At 43.0% G+C, this 21,049-nt stretch overlaps 1 protein-coding gene across 1 annotated transcript; it reads left to right on the top strand.

The window, feature by feature from the left end:
* The first annotated feature begins 270 nt into the window (after nt 1–270).
* Nucleotides 271–21,046, top strand: mov10a (Mov10 RNA helicase a). Its single transcript, XM_030778184.1, has 22 exons — nt 271–389; nt 850–955; nt 1,064–1,242; nt 1,821–2,062; nt 2,369–2,621; nt 3,031–3,171; nt 3,331–3,493; nt 12,375–12,526; nt 13,153–13,323; nt 13,611–13,758; nt 14,034–14,195; nt 14,332–14,435; nt 14,769–14,866; nt 15,378–15,476; nt 16,432–16,540; nt 16,659–16,776; nt 17,620–17,811; nt 18,171–18,233; nt 18,369–18,494; nt 19,803–19,891; nt 20,201–20,319; nt 20,418–21,046. Exons 1-22 carry the CDS (start codon nt 271–273, stop codon nt 20,474–20,476), a joined length of 3,012 nt encoding a protein of 1,003 aa, XP_030634044.1. The 3' UTR covers nt 20,477–21,046.
* Nucleotides 21,047–21,049: the final 3 nt, after the last annotated feature.

Raw genomic sequence — 21,049 nt, 5'->3', positions numbered from 1 at the left:
TCAAAAAGTGAATAAAAGTTCACTCACATTATATTTAATTTAAAGTTTTGTACGTCTGAAATAGTTTCCTTTATGTCTCTAACTCTGTAACAGTTTCTTTTTTTTTTCGTTTTGTATTTGCTGACGTAACCTTTTCACGATCCCGTATAACACACTTGGGTTCAGTGGACGTAACTTTCAGAGGGGAGGGTAGAGACCAACTGAATGTGCATATATCCGGCTTTTCCTGAACTGCCGCGCAAATATCAACTCTATTACAAAAATCACATAATGCCATCTCTAAGAGCATGTTACGAGGTTGGACTGGATTTTGTTGAATTCTTGGGGGATAGGAAAACGAAAACAGACAAACATGAGCTTCGGGAAATTTACAACTTGGAATTTAAAAGGTTCATTATTGGTCTGTCTGTAACGCATGGAGATATATATTAATGTAATATGTAAGCACTGTACGTGTTTTCGGTACTTGAAACTGAAGATTAGTTTTCATGTATCTAGTTGTTTTTGATATACTGTATGTCGCAACAGAATGATTAGTGTCCGCTATAATATGGTGATGGTGGTCTGCCCATTCTAACACTGTTGTCAGCTGTGTTAAAAAGCCTCTTTGTGGTCCTTTTTAGTCAGAGAATGCTTTGTAAACATGCATTAGCTACTCCGACTGACGTATGTGTGACAAACATGAAAACAAGCGCTATTTTAATGGAAAGACTGTCTTAAGTCATTTTACTCAACATAAATAGAGCATTGGGAATCATTGTCATCTCATCATGACAGGTGTGATTTATCTTTAAAGGTCACTATGCTGAATTTACAAACAGCATTTCAACAAAATGCCTTTGATTTTAGGGGACGTGTCAGCAACCCACACTTTTCCAACGTGATCTATGCCCTGCAGAAGTTCAACAAAGCAAGCGTCAGACAAGGCAAAGTGTTCCTACATGCCAAACCTCAAGTAAGATCCTCAGGCAGGACACATGCACACGACCTGTTACCCTTCTCTGAGCCCTCAGATGTGTTTGTTTCTTTGTACACATGTTTGTCCTCTGATTTTATTCCAAAGGTACGTGTGTACTACTGTGACCAGTGGAGAACTCCCCAACAGAGACCGAAAGCCATACAGGAGGAAAATGGAGGCTCTGTGGCCTCCTCCTCTAGCCGCTCTCCCTCTGTAGTGAACCCAGTGCTCACCCCAAAGAAGAGACTGGCAAAGGAGGTCCTTCAGAGGCTCAGAGCGAACAGGTCAGAGAGACGAATGACACCCTTACAAAAACTGAAGATCACTTTTCATGTGTATTTTATATAATTAGGCGACATATCATTATACAAATCCATTTACAAGACACAGTCCCTTGATACCCTTGTTTTGAGATGTGATATGATGTTGGCTAAAATACCTGAAGACTGGCATTGTATTGTTATTAGGTTGATGTGTTCTGTTGTAAACAGTTATACTTTAGGTATGGATGGGAAAGTGGCTTGGACTGGACCCTGTGAGATCCCAAATGAGAGATTCCCATGTCCTGCTTTGGCTCATTTCTACCTCAATTAACTCAATTAAATATGTAATTTAGGGCTGGAACAAAATCCTAGAGGACAGTCAGTCTCTAACTGAGGAGTTGCCAACCTTTGGATTACAATTCCAACCTTGGTGCCTTTTTCCCTTGTCACTTACCTGAGAGGCCCAGTGGGCTGGCATCGGTGATGTACTTGCTGAGTTCAGAGGCAAGAGGTAGACCTGGAGGTCTTTATAGGATGGTTAACTGACATTTTGTTGACATCACTTTCTGGCTCATGGCTCCATTTTTTTATCCAATCAGAGCTGAGCTCATTGCCGATAAAGGGGGTATTGAGATCACTTCAGACCCAGGAAGCACTCATGGGAAGGTTCAGGTCAACATCCAAGACCTCGGAAAATTATTTACTGTCAGGTTCCACATCATGAACAAGGGGGAGAACTGCATTTACTTCAGCTACTACACAGCACTCCACAGAATCTGCTGCTTTACTCTGGTTGACAAGCGGAGAGTGACACGGGTTTGTCCACTACTCCTTTGCCCAGGTAAGATCAACAGGTAACATTGTCAGCCGTTGAGAGGTTTTGTCATGGACCATGCCTAAGAGTGTCTTCTTGGAAAATAGTCACCAAATAACTCCAGCCAGGACCAGAGCTACAGTCAATTCAGTGTCAGACTCAGGCAGCCCAGGGAATAAGTTGAAATTCAATTGATTTTTTTCTGCTAGTTAATACATTAATGCGTGAACACGCACACACACACACACACACACACACACACACACACACACACAGTGCTTTGGGATTTGAAAGACAAGCTTGCATTAAAACTCCTCGATGTTTTCTCCGCAGGAGAGAGCTATGAGGTGGAGGTACAGTATTGCGTGCATCACTATGGACATTTCCCGGCCACCATGTATTTTGAGTTCTGTCCAGAATCTGAACCCCCTGGTCCTCCCAAACCCTTCTGTATTGTGAGGGAACTGGAGGCTGTGGTGTGCACTCTGCTGGCCGTGAAGCTGGGACCAGTGGCCCCATATAAGTCTCAGCGTAGAGGAAGGCAAACGGTTGGACGTGTGGTGGAGGAGGGAGAGGCACCAGAGAGGTGGGATCAGTAGTAACAGTAGTTTAAAAAACAGAAAAAAAGGGTTTGGTTTTCCTTTCTTTCACTGAACATATCTAAACAAGTGAGTCTAAAATAGGACTGATGACTGGGGCAGGATCTCAGGTGTATGTAACCTGTATGAGATTTCTACTGTGTGTCCAGTATGAAGACTATAGTGTATAGAACGTATTGAAGCCATGAACAATATTCTCTCCTCTGTTGGTATTGTGCAGACCAGCATTTCCAACCAAATAATCTTTCAGGATTTCACTTAATCCACACAGATTTTGATGAATATGGTGTTTGAATTTGTGAGTGAGATTTTTTTCTTTTTTTTCAGTTTAAAGTAATTTCAGTGCAGTGCTTTGGTAAAGTGGTAGAGACGCCATGTTCTCCTTTTTTTTTGTAGTTCCTACTCACACCCTCTGAAGGTTGTGGTGAAATTAAAGGACTATAAATATCCTGTCTACCTGAAGGAGTTAGTTAAATACAGACTGGAAGACTCGGAGCAACTTTCTCCTGCGGCAAGACAGAATCTTCCCTCTGTGAGGTTGGTGACAGAGGGCTACCTCCTCCTTCATCATCATTCTTATCTATTCTCATCTGTTCATAGCACAGATATCATACAAATCCGTTGTTCCCGTGACTCTGGATGCTGTGTGTGCTGATTATGGTCACAGCCTTGACTGTGTGTGTTTTGTGGTCTCAGAGAGCTCCTGGACAGCACCTTATCCGTAAAAAACTACTCAAAACGTTTTCACCTCCTCCTGCACCTAGAGGAGATTCAGATGGAGGTGGATATCACGAAGTATGACCTATCCAGCCAAACCATGACTCCTGACCCACGCAACAAAAAGCTGCTAATTTTACAAGTGAGTGATGCTACACCTAACCACCCAGGATGCAATGAAACAGCATCATACCTGTCATCATAACAATGTCATGACCAGGCATGCAAAAGATTATCAGTTATGACAGGATGGTGTATCTCTATGGGTTGTGTTTATCACTCCCTCTTTACTTGCTCATAGCACTATCCCGGGGAAAGGAGCCGCTGGCAGACTGGCATGCTAACACTGTACTTAACCTTATCTGATTTCACTAGCCCATACTCCTCCAATTCCCTCTGAAAATCCACTCTTGTGGGATAATAAAACTGACCTTTGGTCTAACAGGAACCACACAATCCATAACTCCTTCACTCCTCTACTACACATACACTTCTCACTACAGTGTCTGCTCAGATATAGCTACTGAGGCATTAGCAGAGTGAGCTGTTCAGTTATGGGAGTGATGTGGTTCTGGTGATGTCATGGTCATGTTCTTCTAGTGAAGTTTGAATTGGTTCAGGATTATCCGGTCTTGTTGCTTGTATAGTGAAAACACTGTTTTATGTTGGTCACAGTTGCCAGGAAACACAGGAGGGCTTGGTCCTCAAGTGTCATAGTATTTACAACTGTGTACTTTAAACTTGCAATGCAGTACTTCTATGCAGTCCTTACACTGCAGGTAGTACACTGCACAGTCATTACACTGCACAGTCATTATACTCCACAGTCATTACACTGCACAGTCATTATACTCCACAGTCATTATACTCCACAGTCATTACACTCCACAGTCATTATACTCCACAGTCATTACACTGCACAGTCATTATACTCCACAGTCATTACCCTCCACAGTCATTACCCTCCACAGTCATTACCCTCCACAGTCATTATACTCCACAGTCATTACACTGCACAGTCATTATACTCCACAGTCATTACCCTCCACAGTCATTACCCTCCACAGTCATTACACTGCACAGTCATTATACTCCACAGTCATTATACTCCACAGTCATTACCCTCCACAGTCATTACCCTCCACAGTCATTACACTGCACAGTCATTATACTCCACAGTCATTACACTGCACAGTCATTACACTCCACAGTCATTACACTGCACAGTCATTACCCTCCACAGTCATTACACTGCATAGGTCATTATACTCCACAGTCATTACACATGCACAGGTCATTATACTCCACAGTCATTATACTCCACAGTCATTACACTCCACAGTCATTATACTCCACAGTCATTACACTGCACAGTCATTATACTCCACAGTCATTACCCTCCACAGTCATTACCCTCCACAATCATTACCCTCCACAGTCATTATACTCCACAGTCATTACACTGCACAGTCATTATACTCCACAGTCATTACCCTCCACAGTCATTACCCTCCACAGTCATTACACTGCACAGTCATTATACTCCACAGTCATTACCCTCCACAGTCATTACCCTCCACAGTCATTACCCTCCACAGTCATTACCCTCCACAGTCATTACACTGCACAGTCATTATACTCCACAGTCATTACACTGCACAGTCATTACACTCCACAGTCATTACACTGCACAGTCATTACCCTCCACAGTCATTATACTCCACGGTCATTATACTGCACAGTCATTATACTGCACAGTCATTACCCTCCACAGTCATTACCCTCCACAGTCATTACACTGCACAGTCATTATACTCCACAGTCATTACACTGCACAGTCATTATACTCCACAGTCATTACACTGCACAGTCATTACCCTCCACAGTCATTACCCTCCGCAGTCATTATACTCCACGGTCATTATACTGCACAGTCATTATACTCCACAGTCATTATACTCCACAGTCATTACACTCCACAGTCATTATATTCCACAGTCATTACCCTCCACAGTCATTACCCTCCACAGTCATTATACTCCACAGTCATTACCCTCCACAGTCATTATACTCCACAGACATTACATTGCACAGTCATTGCACTCCATTAAACTCCACAGGCATTATATTCCACAGTCATTACACTGCACAAACATTGCCTGGCACAGGCATTATATTCCACAGTCATTACGCTGCACAGTCATTATACTCCACAGTCATTACACTGCACAGTCATTATACTCCACAGTCATTACACTGCACAAACATTACCTGGCACAGGCATTATATTCCACAGTCATTACGCTGCACAGTCATTATACTCTACAGTCATTACACTCCACAGTCATTACACTGCACAGTCATTATACTCCACAGTCATTACCCTCCACAGTCATTACCCTCCACAGTCATTACACTGCACAGTCATTATACTCCACAGTCATTACCCTCCACAGTCATTACCCTCCACAGTCATTACCCTCCACAGTCATTACCCTCCACAGTCATTACACTGCACAGTCATTATACTCCACAGTCATTACACTGCACAGTCATTACACTCCACAGTCATTACACTGCACAGTCATTACCCTCCACAGTCATTATACTCCACGGTCATTATACTCCACAGTCATTATACTGCACAGTCATTACCCTCCACAGTCATTACCCTCCACAGTCATTACCCTCCACAGTCATTATACTCCACGGTCATTATACTGCACAGTCATTATACTGCACAGTCATTACCCTCCACAGTCATTACCCTCCACAGTCATTACACTGCACAGTCATTATACTCCACAGTCATTACACTGCACAGTCATTATACTCCACAGTCATTACACTGCACAGTCATTACCCTCCACAGTCATTACCCTCCACAGTCATTACCCTCCACAGTCATTACACTGCACAGTCATTATACTCCACAGTCATTACACTGCACAGTCATTATACTCCACAGTCATTACACTGCACAGTCATTACCCTCCACAGTCATTACCCTCCGCAGTCATTATACTCCACGGTCATTATACTGCACAGTCATTACCCTCCACAGTCATTACCCTCCGCAGTCATTATACTCCACGGTCATTATACTGCACAGTCATTATACTGCACAGTCATTACCCTCCACAGTCATTACCCTCCACAGTCATTATACTGCACAGTCATTACCCTCCACAGTCATTACCCTCCACAGTCATTACACTGCACAGTCAAGTTCAAGTTCAAGTTCAAGTTTATTTAGAGCCCAATGTCACTGTTTACAGTCTCAAGGGGCTTTACAGGCCACAACAGTCAAATCAAAATATGACGGCACCCCCTGACTTAATCCTCATGGCGGGCAAGAAAAAACTCCCCAAAAACCCAAGAGGGAAATGGGAAAATGGGAGAAATCTTGAGGAGGACCACAGAGAGAGGAGACCCCTCCTTGGTCAGACAGGTGTGCAATAGGTGCCGACCACGTGGGCAGTTACAGCTGAAAATAAATTGGGGCATGAACAAAGGGGATGGTGATGTAGACAGGAGGCTGACGGGGGATGGAAGATGATGACACCAGGATGGATCAGTCCACAGGGCGGGAGGAGTCAGGATCACTGGTGTCTCAGGAGTAGCATGTGTGGCTCGACAGAGAGAGAGAGAGAGAGAGAGAGAGAGAGAGGAGAGAGAGAGAGGGACATTGTTAGATGTTCATTTCCACATAATGGTTGAGGTAAATATAACATCGTGTGCCGAGTGCAGGCAGGGACATCCAGCAGACTAACTAGTACAGCATAGCTAAAAGGGAGAGCTAGAAGGTAATATGGACATGATGGCACTCTGGGACACAAGGCGGCCACCCACTCCACAGTCAACAAACCTGAGTGAACATGTTAAAGTGGGGGGGCGACAGCATCCAAACATCCCAGTTCACCAAACAATCTATGCCCGAGAACCCTCCAGATCTGCTCCTGTGCCTAGTAAAGAGCTATTAGCAAAAGGCTTGGCTAAACAGATAAGTTTCAGCCTTGACTTAAAACATAGAGACTGTGTCTGAGTCTCGAACATTAATTGGGAGGCTATTCCATAACTGTGGGGCTCTGTAAGAGAAGGCTCTGCCCCCTGCTGTAGCCATCATAACTCGAGGTACCAACAAATAGCCTGCACCTTTTGATCTAAGGTAGGCGTGGTGGATCATAAAAGACCAGGAGTTCGCACAGGTACTGTGGCGCAAGACCATTTAATGCTCTATATGTTAATAGTAAGATTTTATAATCAATACGAGATTTGACTGGGAGCCAGTGCAGTGTGGATAAGATAGGGGTGATGTGATCATATTTTTTGGTTCTAGTAAGAACTCTGGCTGCTGCAATTCTGAACTAACTGTAGCTTATTTATACACCTAGTAGAGCATCCAGACAGTAAGGCATTACAGTAGTCTAATCTAGAGGTAATGAAAGCATGAACCAATTTTTCAGCATCTTGAAATGACAATGCATTTCTTATCTTGTTAATATTTCTAAGATGAAAGAAGGCTATCCTGGTAATATTATCTACATGAGCTTCAAATGAAAGACTGGGGTCAATAATTACACCAAGATCTTTTACTGCTGCACCTAATGAAAGAGAAAGGCCATCCAGAGTAACTATGTGGTCGGAAAGCTTACTCCTAGCTGCATGTGATCCTAGTACAAGTACTTCTGTTTTTTCAGTGTTGAGTGAGAGGAAATTCGTAAGCATCCAGTGCCTAATATCCTTTAGACATTCCTCAATTTTGTTAAGTTGGTGTCTCTCGTCTGGCTTCGCTGAGACATACAACTGTGTGTCATCAGCATAGCAGTGGAAGCTAATACCGTGTTTACGAATAACATTACCTAGAGGTAGCATATATAAAGAGAAAAGCAGTGGGCCTAAAACAGAACCTTGCGGGACTCCGAACTTTACCTCAGTATGTGCAGAGGACTCACCATTTACATCAACAAACTGATAACGATCAGTTAAGTAGGACCTAAGCCATAAGAGGGCCGTTCCCTTAACTCCAACAACATTTTCTAGTCTATCAAGGAGAATGGTAATGATCAAATGGTGTCAAAGGCTGCACTGAGGTCAAGTAGCACAAGCAAGGAGACACAACCCTGATCAGAGGCCAGTAAGAGGTCATTTGCAACTTTAACCAGTGCTGTCTCTGTGCTGTGATGAGGCCTAAATCCTGACTGATACAGTTCATGGATGTTATTCTTATGTAAGTATGAGCATAACTGCTGTGCTACAGCCCTTTCTAGGATCTTGGAAATAAAGGGGAGGTTAGATATTGGCCTGTAGTTGGTCAATGAACAGGGGTCAAGGTCAGGTTTTTAATTAGGGGTTTGATAACTGCTAGTTTAAAAGATTTAGGTACATAGCCAGTACTAAGGGAGGAATTGATTATTTTTAAAAAGCGGTTCGATGACTACTGGCAGTATCTGCTTAAGGAAACGTGTAGGTAAGGGATCTAGTACACAAGTTGGTGATTTTGATGAAGAAATTAGTGAGGTCAATTCGGTCGCCTGAAGGGGAGTAAAACATTCTAATCGCTGATCTGATATAGTTATATTGTTATCTACAGTGTTAGTGATCAAATTATCTGGTTTAAAATTTATAGCCTGGATTGTTTGCCTGATATTTTCAAATTTTGCTATTGAAAAATTCATAATGCGTCGCCACTGAACATTGATGGTGTGCCTGTTTCCGGAGGTGCTTTTTATTCCCAGTTAGTTTTGATACGATATTAAATAAAAATCTAGGATTATTTTTGTTGTCTTCTATTAGGGTGGAGAGATACATTGATCTAGCGGCACTAAGAGCTTTTCTATAGCTCAGGAGGCTCTCCTTCCATGCTAAACTGGAATACTACCAATTTAGTTTGGCGCCATTTACGTTCTAATTTTCGAGTGTAAGTTTTAAGGCGTGTGTGTGCTCATTATACCAGGGAGCTAGTTTTTTCTCTCTGATTATTTTCCTTTTAAGTGGGGCCACATTATCTAAGGTGTTGCGGAATGTTAACTCTAAAGATTCAGTTGCCTGATCAAGTTCTGTGGGGTGTGACATTGTTCCAGTCAAAGTTGATAACTCTGGGAGATTATTGATAAAGTTCTGCGTAGTAGCTGGCGTACACGTACGTTTATTATGATAGCGTGGCGAGCTGCATATATTATTACTAGAAATATTTTGAATGAGATAAGATAATGATCTGAGATAGCTTCAGATTGTGGAAATGTGACTATACTTCCTACATTTAGTCCGAGTTGTTAGTATAAGATCGAGGGTGTGGCCACCATTATGAGTGGGGCCCTATGACCGTCCTGATTAATCCCTACTGAATCTAGAATGGACACGAACGCTGTTCTCAGAGGGTCCTGTGGGTTATCAAAATGAATGTTAAAGTCTCCGACATTAGAGCTTTGTCTAAAGAAATAACAAGGTTTGAGATAAAATCTGCAAATTCACAGAGGAATTCAGAGTACGGCCCAGGCGGTCTATAGATAATAATTAGTGTGATAGACTGGGTATTTTTTGTGGCTACTATGTTATGTTTGTATAAAGAACTTCAACGCATTGAATTTATGTAGAGGTTTTTGTATGATGCCTAGGCTATCATTATAAATAACTGCAAACGCCTCCTCCTCTGCTAGTTACACGAGGCTGGTGTATATAACTGTATCCGGGAGGACTAGCTTCATTTAATGCGACGTACTCATTTGGTTTGATCCACGTTTCTGTTAAACACAGTACATTAAACTCCTGATCAGTAATAATTTCATTGACAATGAGCGCTTTAGGAGTAAGAGATCTAATATTTAACAGTCCTAGTTTTAGATCGAAGGTGCTGGCGGTACATTCTGTATGATTTAAATCTATGTTAATTAGATTACTAGAACAAATTCTCTGAGTATTTCTACATTTTCGTATAGGTCGGGGAACAGACACAGTCTCAATATAGTTTAACCTGGGTGACGACTCTGTGCAGCTAGCAGACGGTCGGTTTAGCCTTTTTGCCTGCTCCCTGGCCTTGGCTCTGGATTGTCACGGATTAACTGTTCTGAGACTATGCGCTATGTTACAAGAAATGAGAGCAGCACCTTCCCGAGTGGGATGGACACCGTCTCGCCCTAAGAGGCCAGCCTTGCCCTCAAAACTATTCCAATTGTCTATAAAGCCCACATTGTTGTCAGAGCACCACCTGGACATCAGCAGTTCAGCGACCATAACCTGCTGTAAGCTACATCGCCTCGCCGGATTGGGATGAGGGGCCAGAGCATATTACTGCATCGGACATCGCCTTCGCTAATTTACACACCTCTACGATATTACTTTAGTAACCTCTGATTGACGAAGGCGTATATCGTTAGCTCCTACATGAAAAACTACCTTAGAAAACCTGTGCTTACTTAACACTTTAGATTACTTGCTATGTCCGGCGCTCTGGCTCCCGGTAATACAGCTAACTAAGGCTGCTGGGTGCCCCTAAAGGTCTAGCTAATTCACGTGCCGTAGAAGGAATCTCCTATAACCAGAGCTCTTTCAGGTTTCTCAGCGGGTGTTTCACTGAGGAGGGCAAACCTGTTTGGACACGTGAAGCGGGGAGTGGTGCGTCTCTCGTGGGCTAGCCTTAGCGTTAGCTTTGGCTTTGCACTTATGCCGCCGAGTCGTCACCCAATTCGCCCCGCTGTGAGGGCTCTAGTGCCGGAGTCGGAGAGCTGCTAACTCTTCCTGAGCCATCCAGATTTTCTTTTACAGGACTAGGCTATTCTCACTCTCACTAAGCCTCTCTAGCATCTGGATGCGCATCTCTAATGCTACAATCTTCTCCGTCAGGGAGCTAACTAATGCACATTTAGCACAAACAGAGCTATTATTAATGACGGAGGAAGAATGGCTAAACATCCTGCACTCGACACACTGAACAGGCTGAGCATTTGCCATAGTGAAAGTTTCACGTACCTTAATCCCAGATTTAATTTGGTTTTAAATTAGGCGTTGGTATTTAAATTAGGCAGTTCACGCGTAGGGCAGCTGCAGAGTCATTATACTCCACAGTCATTACCCTCCACAGTCATTATACTCCACAGTCATTACCCTCCACAGTCATTACCCTCCACAGTCATTACACTGCACAGTCATTATACTCCACAGTCATTATACTCCACAGTCATTATACTCCACAGTCATTACACTCCACAGTCATTATATTCCACAGTCATTACCCTCCACAGTCATTATACTGCACAGTCATTACCCTCCACAGTCATTATACTCCACAGACATTACATTGCACAGTCATTGCACTCCATTAAACTCCACAGGCATTATATTCCACAGTCATTACACTGCACAAACATTACCTGGCACAGGCATTATATTCCACAGTCATTACGCTGCACAGTCATTATACTCCACAGTCATTCCACTGCACAGTCATTATACTCCACAGTCATTACACTGCACAAACATTACCTGGCACAGGCATTATATTCCACAGTCATTACGCTGCACAGTCATTATACTCCACAGTCATTACACTGCACAGTCATTATACTCCACAGTCATTACACTGCACAAACATTACCTGGCACAGGCATTATATTCCACAGTCATTACGCTGCACAGTCATTATACTCTACAGTCATTACACTGCACAGGCATTATATTCAACAGTCATTACGCTGCACAGTCATTATACTCCACAGTCATTATACTCTACAGGCATTATACTCCACAGTCATTACACTGCACAAACATTACACTGCAGAGCACAAACCTTACACTGCACAGTCATCACACAGCACTGACGTTACACAGCACAGAGAGTACACTACCACCCACCCTTCATACAGATGTTGCATTGACACAGAATTCCATCACAGAGTCCAAATTTTCTGTGTGTGCATCTGCAGTTCTTAACTTCTGTGTTTGTGGCTCTAGACTGTTTAGTTCTACTGTGCTATCCTTTTATAGACAGTCTGATTAATGTAGCGCTTCTTCCACATCCCGTTCAGGTTCCTGGCGTGGCAGAAAAAAGGCCGTCTGTCTTACGGGGAGACTACCTCACTGTGTTCCTGTCTAAGGACAAAACGGAACCCATCACTGTGTATAAGGGTTATGTCCACCAGGTGGAGCTAGACCGAGTCAAATTGAGCTTCTCCAAAAAGTTAGAACCCCTCTCTCTTTTCAGAGTCGAAGGCCTGATACAGGTCACCGTAATTTTTATGTCAGTGAAGACAGCTCAGACAGAACACTGGAATTTTTATTTCAGTGTAAGTCAGTCCAGACAGAACACTGTAATTTTTATTTCAGTGTAAGTCAGTCCAGACAGGACACTGTAATTTTTATTTCAGAGTAAGTCAGTCAAGACAGGACACTGTAATTTTTATGTCAGTGTAAGTCAGTCAAGACAGAACCCTGTAATTTTTATTTCAGTGTAAGTCAGTTAAGACAGGACATTGTAATTTTTATGTCAGTGTAAGTCAGTCCAGACAGGACACTGTAATTTTTATTTCAGTGTAAGTCAGTTAAGACAGGACATTGTAATTTTTATGTCAGTGTAAGTCAGTCCAGACAGGACACTGTAATTTTTATTTCAGTGTAAGTCAGTTAAGACAGGACATTGTAATTTTTATGTCAGTGTAAGTCAGCCCAGACAGGACACTGTAATTTTTATTTCAGTGTAAGTCAGTTAAGACAGGACATTGTAATTTTTATGTCAGTGTAAGTCTACTGATACAGGATGTAACTCTGGTGTAACTCTGATGGAACTCTGTTGGTCCACTCCTACAGGCTTCTGCAGCGCTTCATCAGCAACATGAAGTTTGATGTGGAGTTCAGCTTTAACAGATTCCCTCTGAAACTCCAGCATCGTGCTGTGGAGCTGATCGGTCAGCACAGGCTGGGGGCGGTGCTCTTTCCCTCAGACCACGGAGTCAGAGACACATCTCTTCCTCAGCTCAGGTCTCCCACACACACTCATTCACATCCGCATGTCATTCTTTTAACATTAGCAAGTGCAGTTTTTACCATATGCCTCAGTTCATGCATTGACTGTGCTAGTTCTGTGTCTGTGTGCTGGTACTCTTAATATTTAAGAGTGTTAGAGTTTCAGGCAAAGCAGTGAAATCGGCGTAGCTGTTATTAGTTATTGATTAAAAGGAGGGATATGCAGTTGCATCAAGCTTTGTCTGTAAGGTGCAGAACACAGTGATGGAGTGAGTGGAAAATGAGTACACTCTGTTCCACAGGATGTGTAACCGTGACCTGGAGACCAACCCAGAGCAGAGTGCAGCTGTGCAGCACATTGTCTCTGGGCTGTCCAAACCAGCTCCCTACCTAGTCTTCGGACCCCCCGGGACAGGCAAAACAGTCACTCTGGTGGAGGCTATAAAGCAGGTGAAACGTCCAGTTATATGTGATACAGTAAAGGTCCCCACTGAAGTTAACACAGTCAGACTGTCAAACATTCGTAGTTCTACATGCTCTGACTTCTTTTCAGTGACAAATACTGGAATGCTTAAATACTCTTATTAATATCATGCTTATATATTTCTATGTGTGTGTGTGTGTGTGTGTGTGTTTGTGTGTGCGTGTGTGTGTATGCGTGCATGTATGTGTGTGTGTGTGTGTGTGTGTGTGTGTGTGTGTGTGTATGTATGCGTGTGTGTCAGGTAATTAAGTCATGCCCTTCTGCTCGTGTTCTGGCCTGTGCACCTTCTAACAGTGCATCAGACCTGCTGTGTGAGCGGTTGCTAGGATATGTGGATGGCCATCATCTCTACCGTCTCTATGCCAGCAGCAGAGATCCAAGCACTGTTCCCAAAAAGCTGCAGGTAAACTCACCGAAGATTCACTCACATGTGTACTCTCAAGACACCGGGCTGGCCGTCCAGTGTGGCCAGTTTGTGCTAGACGTATGGTAAGGAGATGGAGTGACATCCTCCTCATTATCTGTGTTTTTCTTTTCAGAAACACAGTAACTGGGACGCTGCTGTGGATGGCTTTGTCTTCCCGTCAAAGGAGACTCTGATGGAATACAGAGTTATCGTGGTCACCTTGGTAACAGCTGGACGGTACAGACCTGATCTGATCACACCAAATCTCAAAAACACGTCATAATATTCAACTATAATAATTATGAGTTATTTTATCCCTTATTACATTATGTATGGGTGTCTAAAGGCCCTGTTCACTGAACAGTGGGCTTTGAGAGGGAGAGATTCCTAACTGTTGAAACAGAGTTCAGCATGAGTGGTAAACATTGTGTAGAAAATGAATGTCACTCTGACTACTGTGGACAGGTCACTTCAGCTCTGCATTAATAAGTACAGTCTATTCATCAACATTCTTCATTTGTTTTTAAAGCAAACCTTCGTGGAAGGGCTGACTGTGTCTGTGTTTCTCAGGCTTGTGTCTGGAGGCATCCCTCCCACTCACTTCAGTCACATCTTCATTGACGAGGCCGGACAAGCTGTGGAGCCTGAGTGTGTTATTGGAGTTGCAGGTAAGAGAGGAGGAGAGAGAGAGAAACTGGTAAGAGGGGAGGAGAGAAAGACACAGGTAAGAGAGAAGGAGAGAGAGAAACAGGTAAGAGAGGGGGAGACAGAGAGACTGGTAAGAGAGGAGGAGAAAGAGAAACTGGTAAGAGAGCAGGAGAGAGAGAGACTGGTAAGAGAGGAGGAGAGAGACACAGGTAAGAAAGGAGGAGAGAGAGAAACTGGTAAGAAAGGAGGAAAGAGAGAGACTGGTAAGAGAGGGGGAGAGAGACAGGTAAGAGAGGAGGAGAGAGAGACAGGTAAGAGAGGAGAAGAGAAGGACACAGGTAAGAGAGGAGGAGAGAGAGACAGGTAAGTGAGGAGGAGAGAGAGAAAGAAAGAGAGAAGACAGAGGCCTTGAATCAGAGAGTGTAATTGTGTGTATATGTGAAAGAGAGAGAGTGTGTGAGAGATTGGGAGAGTAAGAGAGATAGTGTGCTGTTGTCCACTCTTCTCACTGTTGCTTCCTGTGGTGTGTAGGACTGCTCCATCCTGAGAAGGGTCAGCTGGTGCTTGTTGGAGACCCCCGGCAGCTGGGCCCAGTCCTGAGATCACCCCTGGCAATGCGCTGTGGACTCGGTACCCGCTCCTTCTCTTTTCTGTTTGTTAACACCACTGACAGGAGCAGATCTGTGTTGAGGTTTTAGCAGATGTCAGCAGATCTGTGTTGAGGTTTTAGCAGACATTAGCAGATCTGATAATAAATAAATGATAAAACAAATAAAGCAAAGAAGAGGTACCTTGATATCATGAAGAAGCCGGTGTAAGGTTCTGCTTCAGCCAGATGGCCGTTAAAACAGCTGATTTACAATATGTAAGAAAGTGAATATAGCATAGAAGATTGAACATTGAATAGTGACGAATATCATGTCCTGCGGCAGATAAAACAGTTTTCAAATGTATTCTGTGGACAGCGAAGACTCTATTCTTGGATCAGCCTTCCCTCCCATAGAGACTCATAAAAACACCCACTGTTACCACGGGTGCCAGATTCTGAGACACAGCCATACACTGACGTGAGACGTCAGCTGTGCTTTGTGAGAATGCCGTGTTGAAGCAGTCAGGCTGTGCTTTGTGAGAATGCTGTGTTGAAGCAGTCAGGCTGTGCTTTGTGAGAATGCTGTGTTGAAGCAGTCAGGCTATGCTTTGTGAGAATGCTGTGTTGAAGCAGTCAGGCTGTGCTTTGTGAGAATGCTGTGTTGAAGCAGTCGTGCTGTGCTTTGTGAAAATGCTGTGTTGAAGCAGTCAGGCTGTGCTTTTTGAGAATGCTGTGTTGAAGCAGTCGTGCTGTGCTTTGTGAGAATGCTGTGTTGAAGCAGTCAGGCTGTGCTTTGTGAGAATGCTGTGTTGAAGCAGTCGGGCTGTGCTTTTTGAGAATGCTGTGTTGAAGCAGCCATGCTGTGCTTTATGAGAATGCTGTGTTGAAGCAGTCGTGCTGTGCTTTTTGAGAGTGCTGTGTTGAAGCAGTTATGCTGTGCTTTGTGACAATGCTGTGTTGAAGCAGTTGTACTGTGCTTTTCTCTGTGTTGGACAGGACTGTCACTGTTAGAGAGACTGATGAGGGAAAATCTGCTGTATCAAAAGAGCACCGGGAGCGGCCAGTATGACAGGCGCTTCGTTACCAAACTCCTGCGGAACTACAGGTACCCACAGCCTCTCTTACCCACACTTACTCTCTCAGGAGTAGCACTGAGAGTAACTGTTTGTCTTTTTCCTCCTTTCATTATCCTCCTCTCCTCTCTTCTCCTCTCCTCTCCTCAGGTCTCACCCAGCCATACTGAGGATCCCCAATGAAATGTTCTACGACAACGAGCTTCAGGTGTTTGCTAAACAGATGGAGCGTGAGGCTTTCAGTAAATGGGAACATCTGCCAAAGAAGGTGACACATGCTCTTCATTATTACAAAGTAACTGTCAGTTAAAATGATGGTTTAAAATTTTAATTTAGGGTCAATTAGGGCTATAGCAGTCAATTTACGATTAATGCCTGTAACAGATAATGTACTATAAGAGTCAGTTACAGAATGCAAACTCTAAATGTCAGTTACAGATTATGTGCTGTTACAGTCAGTTTAAGATTATGGACTATAATAGTAATTTACAGATTATGGACTATAATAGTAATTTACAGATTATGGACTATAACAGAATAAAATTAAAGACTCTGGCAGGTTGCTCCCCACACTAATGTTCTATGTTAGCCACCAGTCATCTTCCAGGTGAGCTGTGTTTGGGGAGTAGTCTCTAAGTGACTGGCACTACCTGTCTTAGCCTGTCAACGAAAGCTCAAGGTGACTATTTGGGGAGACATGTTATGACTACAGTATATGGGCTGACCTAGAGCTGTGTGTAATGAAGGGGGTCTTGAATCCATTTGCAGAGACAAATAGCTCTTGCAACACATAGCAATTAAACAGGCAAGAGCCCAACATGATTTGCAAAGTAAACAAAGAACTGGTACCAAAATCCAACTTGCAAGACAAAGTTTGGAAATCAAACAAATCAGATCAAAGTCACACACACCAAGCCATAGACAGTACCAGGAAGAAGTACAGAACAGAAGGATTGAAAGGCAAACCTCACAAGGCAAATGACAAAGTCCTGGTATTACGATACAAGATAATAAATCAATGGATTAAAGGTGAGTCTGATAATCAGGAGAGGCAGAGAGTGGCCACACTGGGAGAAACTGAACATAGGGGGTGTGTGTGTGTTGTTCTCAGGGATTCCCGGTGATCTTCCATGGAGCTATGGGAAAAGATGAGAGAGAGGCCAACAGTCCCTCTTTCTTCAACGTCACAGAGGTGGAGATCCTCGTCAGCTACCTGAACAAGTTAAAAGAAACTCAGGGTAAAAAAGGCCTGCCTAAACTTTCCCCTTCAGACATCGGTATCATCGCCCCCTACAGGAAGCAAGTAAGATTGAACTTTGTCTCTGTGTAAATGTACACATAGCTAGATGATATTACTGTGCACCCTGAGACAGCTGTCTGCCTACAGATGGTAATAGCAGGGCAGTTGATGAAAGAGCACACCAGCGCTGCTGATCCTCACCAGTGTTGATTTATCTTAACACAAACCACAGACACTGACACTCGGGTCCTTCTGATATCAGTAAGAAGGAAGTGGACATGTGTTGTGGAATACAGTCCTCTTGTTAGCCTCACTGTAAAGTACTCGGAGTGCCTAACAATAAGTGCTGAAAACAAAAGGAGTAAACAGACATTAAGCACATTTTTTCTGTGTATGTTAATGGCAGTGTTTCACATCTCCAGGTGGAGAAAATTCAGACTGCTCTGAGGTCAGTCCGAGAGCTGAGCCAGTGGAAGGACATTAAGGTCGGCCCATCCGTCTGTGTTTTGATCTTCTCTCATCTTAACTGTGCTTATCAGTGTGACACTGTGTTTGTCCAGTGCTTTAAGTGAGGTGAGGGAGAATGTTGTTGGTCTCAGCCCATGTGTGTGGTGTATCAGGTGGGGTCAGTGGAGGAGTTCCAGGGCCAAGAGAAGATGGTGATCATGGTGTCCACTGTCCGCAGCAGTCTCAGCTATGTTAAAATGGACCAAGACTTCAACATGGGCTTCGTCACAGATGAGAAGGTACACAATCCTATTAACTGTCAGGCTTTCAGCAGGAGATCTACAGCCATCTACAGTAAGAGATATTTCTATCTGGGCAGTGGTTTGAAGTAGAGTCTGACCGATAAATTGGGGTGCCGATATTATCGGCCGATATGAGCTAATTGCAGATAAATCGATATCGGCATTTATAATGGCCGATAAATGACAATTAAAAAAAGAGACGGAAGATGGATCCTTCACCCATGGTATGACATTCATGTCGCCCATGCCTGGTTTTGCTGCAGTAAGGTGAAAGCCAGTACAGTCAGTCAAACATCAAAATTACGTTTAATGTTATGTTAGTTGAGTGGTGTAGACTAAGCTGTTGACAAACTTGACTGTAAGTTTATTTAGGAAAAAGCATCGTAGTTCTAGCAAGTAAACAAACAACGGTCCTGTCATTTCTCCCTCATCCGATCTAAAAATTTTCTCTGGCGACATCGTTTACAGCAACTTATAATGCTGTCCATTGCTAAGTTAGGCTACCGACGAAGCAAGCTAATGCCATGTTTATCAGTGGAAGACTGCTGACGTTAATGAGCGATTAAACTGCAGTGTTTAACTAATTCTGCCTAAATGAGGCAATGGTAAATATATCTGTGACTTGCACGTCTGTAGTTACAGTTGGTGCATTGGAAATTGTTAAACCAGGGGAGACACAGAAATAAACGTGAGCTGAATAAGTATCTAACATGGCTTGGTAGCCACACAAAGTTATCTAGTTTCTCTTTTAAACGTGTAGTGTGAAATCCCAAAGTCACAAATCCTCGATATGACATGACTATAGTCATGTAGTATTAGATGCATTCAACAGCGTTTACTCTAGCTCACTGTATCAGTTTACTGCATTATTTATCAAAAATGTAATATATTTTGTTGTACCTTTGTTCAAAGTACTACTTATGACAATAAAACAAGTTCATTTTTAAACTGTATTATGTCATGTTATCATGATGAGGACTCTTACATAATTACACATAACAAATGTTAGGAAAAATCTTTGTTTATGTTATGTGTTTCTGAGAAAAAGAAAAAAGAAAGAATATTGGCTGATATATTATTATCGGATTTCTAAATAATCAAATATCAAAATCAGTATCGGTCTGAAAATTCCTGTATCGGTCGGGCTCTGTTTTGAGGTGAAGGACTCAGAGGTTGTGATGTATGTACAGTACACACTCATGGCTAAGTGCTGATACAGACCCATGTGGACAGAGTGGGAAAAGATAATGATGGAGTGACAGTCCTTTATATGTCATTGTCCTGAAAGTCATTTTCCCCTTGCAGAGGTTCAATGTGGCAATGACCAGAGCAAAGTCCCTGCTCATTGTGGTGGGAAACCCCGTCATTCTGACCAAAAACCGCACCTGGCAACGGTGAGTCTGGCCAATACTGCAGTTACATTTGGAGTTACATTTGTCTCATATACTCACACACTCACAAACACACACACACACACACACACACTCTCACACGGGACTGAGTCAGGATTGCATTCCTACAACCCAGGATTTGTAACATTACAGGAAGTCAACAGTTTGCAATAGCTCTGCTGTAAAGTGCTCTGTGAGTGAGTTATATGTTTAGTCTCATGCGTTTCACGTTGAGATTTTAAATCCGAGTGTCTGAGTGTGTTGTCCTGAGTAATCTTCATCTGTTAGCTGACATGGGTGTGTATGTTTCAGCTTTATCCAGTACTGTGAAGAAGAACAGGGATACACTGGCTTTAACTACAGAGATGCTGAGGGAGAGGAGGAACTCGTTAGTCGCCTGACGACCCTTAAAATCCACACGGAATGTGACGGTAAACACTTTTACACAATCAAAGAGGACACACTCACAATAAGCTGTCCCCATATGGCTCTTAGATTAACCACTGTATGTTTGTGTGTGTTCCATCAGATTTGGAAGAGAGTGCACTACAGAGCCATGTGCATCCAGAATGGAGAAATGAACACTAATGCATTTGCTGTCAATCAATCTATCAGTCAACCAGTCAGTCAGTCAGTCAGTCAGTCAGTCAGTCAATGGGTTAACAGACAGTCCAGCTGTAGGCCAGTTAGACCAGTATCCTGCCGCTGGTCACACTGGGGGGTTTTCTCATTAAGGCCTTTTAGCCCCTTAGCTGTGGTGGTGATTTGTTTTCAGTGATTTCCACATATTTTAGAGTATTTCTGACGCAAAGATTAACACATGCTATAAACATATTTGTTTTAGATGCTGTTGTCTTGTTAAACAATGAAAATATGAATAGGTATTTGGGGGCTATGTGTGCTGAACAACTCTCTCAGGTTTAGTTTATATGACAATGCTTGTGTACATGATTGAGGATGTTTAATGAAATGATAAAAGTTATTGCAATGTGTGCTGTATAAAAGAGAAACCATCTCAGTATTTTATGAGGGTGAGTCATATGGCATGTGGCATTACTTACTGTTTTGACCAAGTATATTTTAACCATTTTAGTCCAGAGCAAAGTTTAGTCACTGACAGTAGAGAACCCAAACATGTCTACATTTTAGGATGATGAATTA

Source organism: Chanos chanos, chromosome 6 (genome assembly GCF_902362185.1).
Source record: "Chanos chanos chromosome 6, fChaCha1.1, whole genome shotgun sequence".
Taxonomy (NCBI): Eukaryota; Metazoa; Chordata; class Actinopteri; order Gonorynchiformes; family Chanidae; genus Chanos; species Chanos chanos.
The sequence above is the reverse complement of the archived record's forward strand: the minus strand, read 5'-3'. Positions and strand labels throughout refer to the sequence as shown.

Coding starts and splice junctions, on each gene's coding strand:
- mov10a (XM_030778184.1), top strand. CDS start 271: ATGCCATCTCTAAGAGCATGTTACGAGGTTGGACTGGATTTTGTTGAA. Junction 1,243..1,820: donor CAGAGGCTCAGAGCGAACAG/GTCAGAGAGACG, acceptor TTATCCAATCAG/AGCTGAGCTCATTGCCGATA. Junction 14,436..14,768: donor ACCTTGGTAACAGCTGGACG/GTACAGACCTGA, acceptor TGTGTTTCTCAG/GCTTGTGTCTGGAGGCATCC.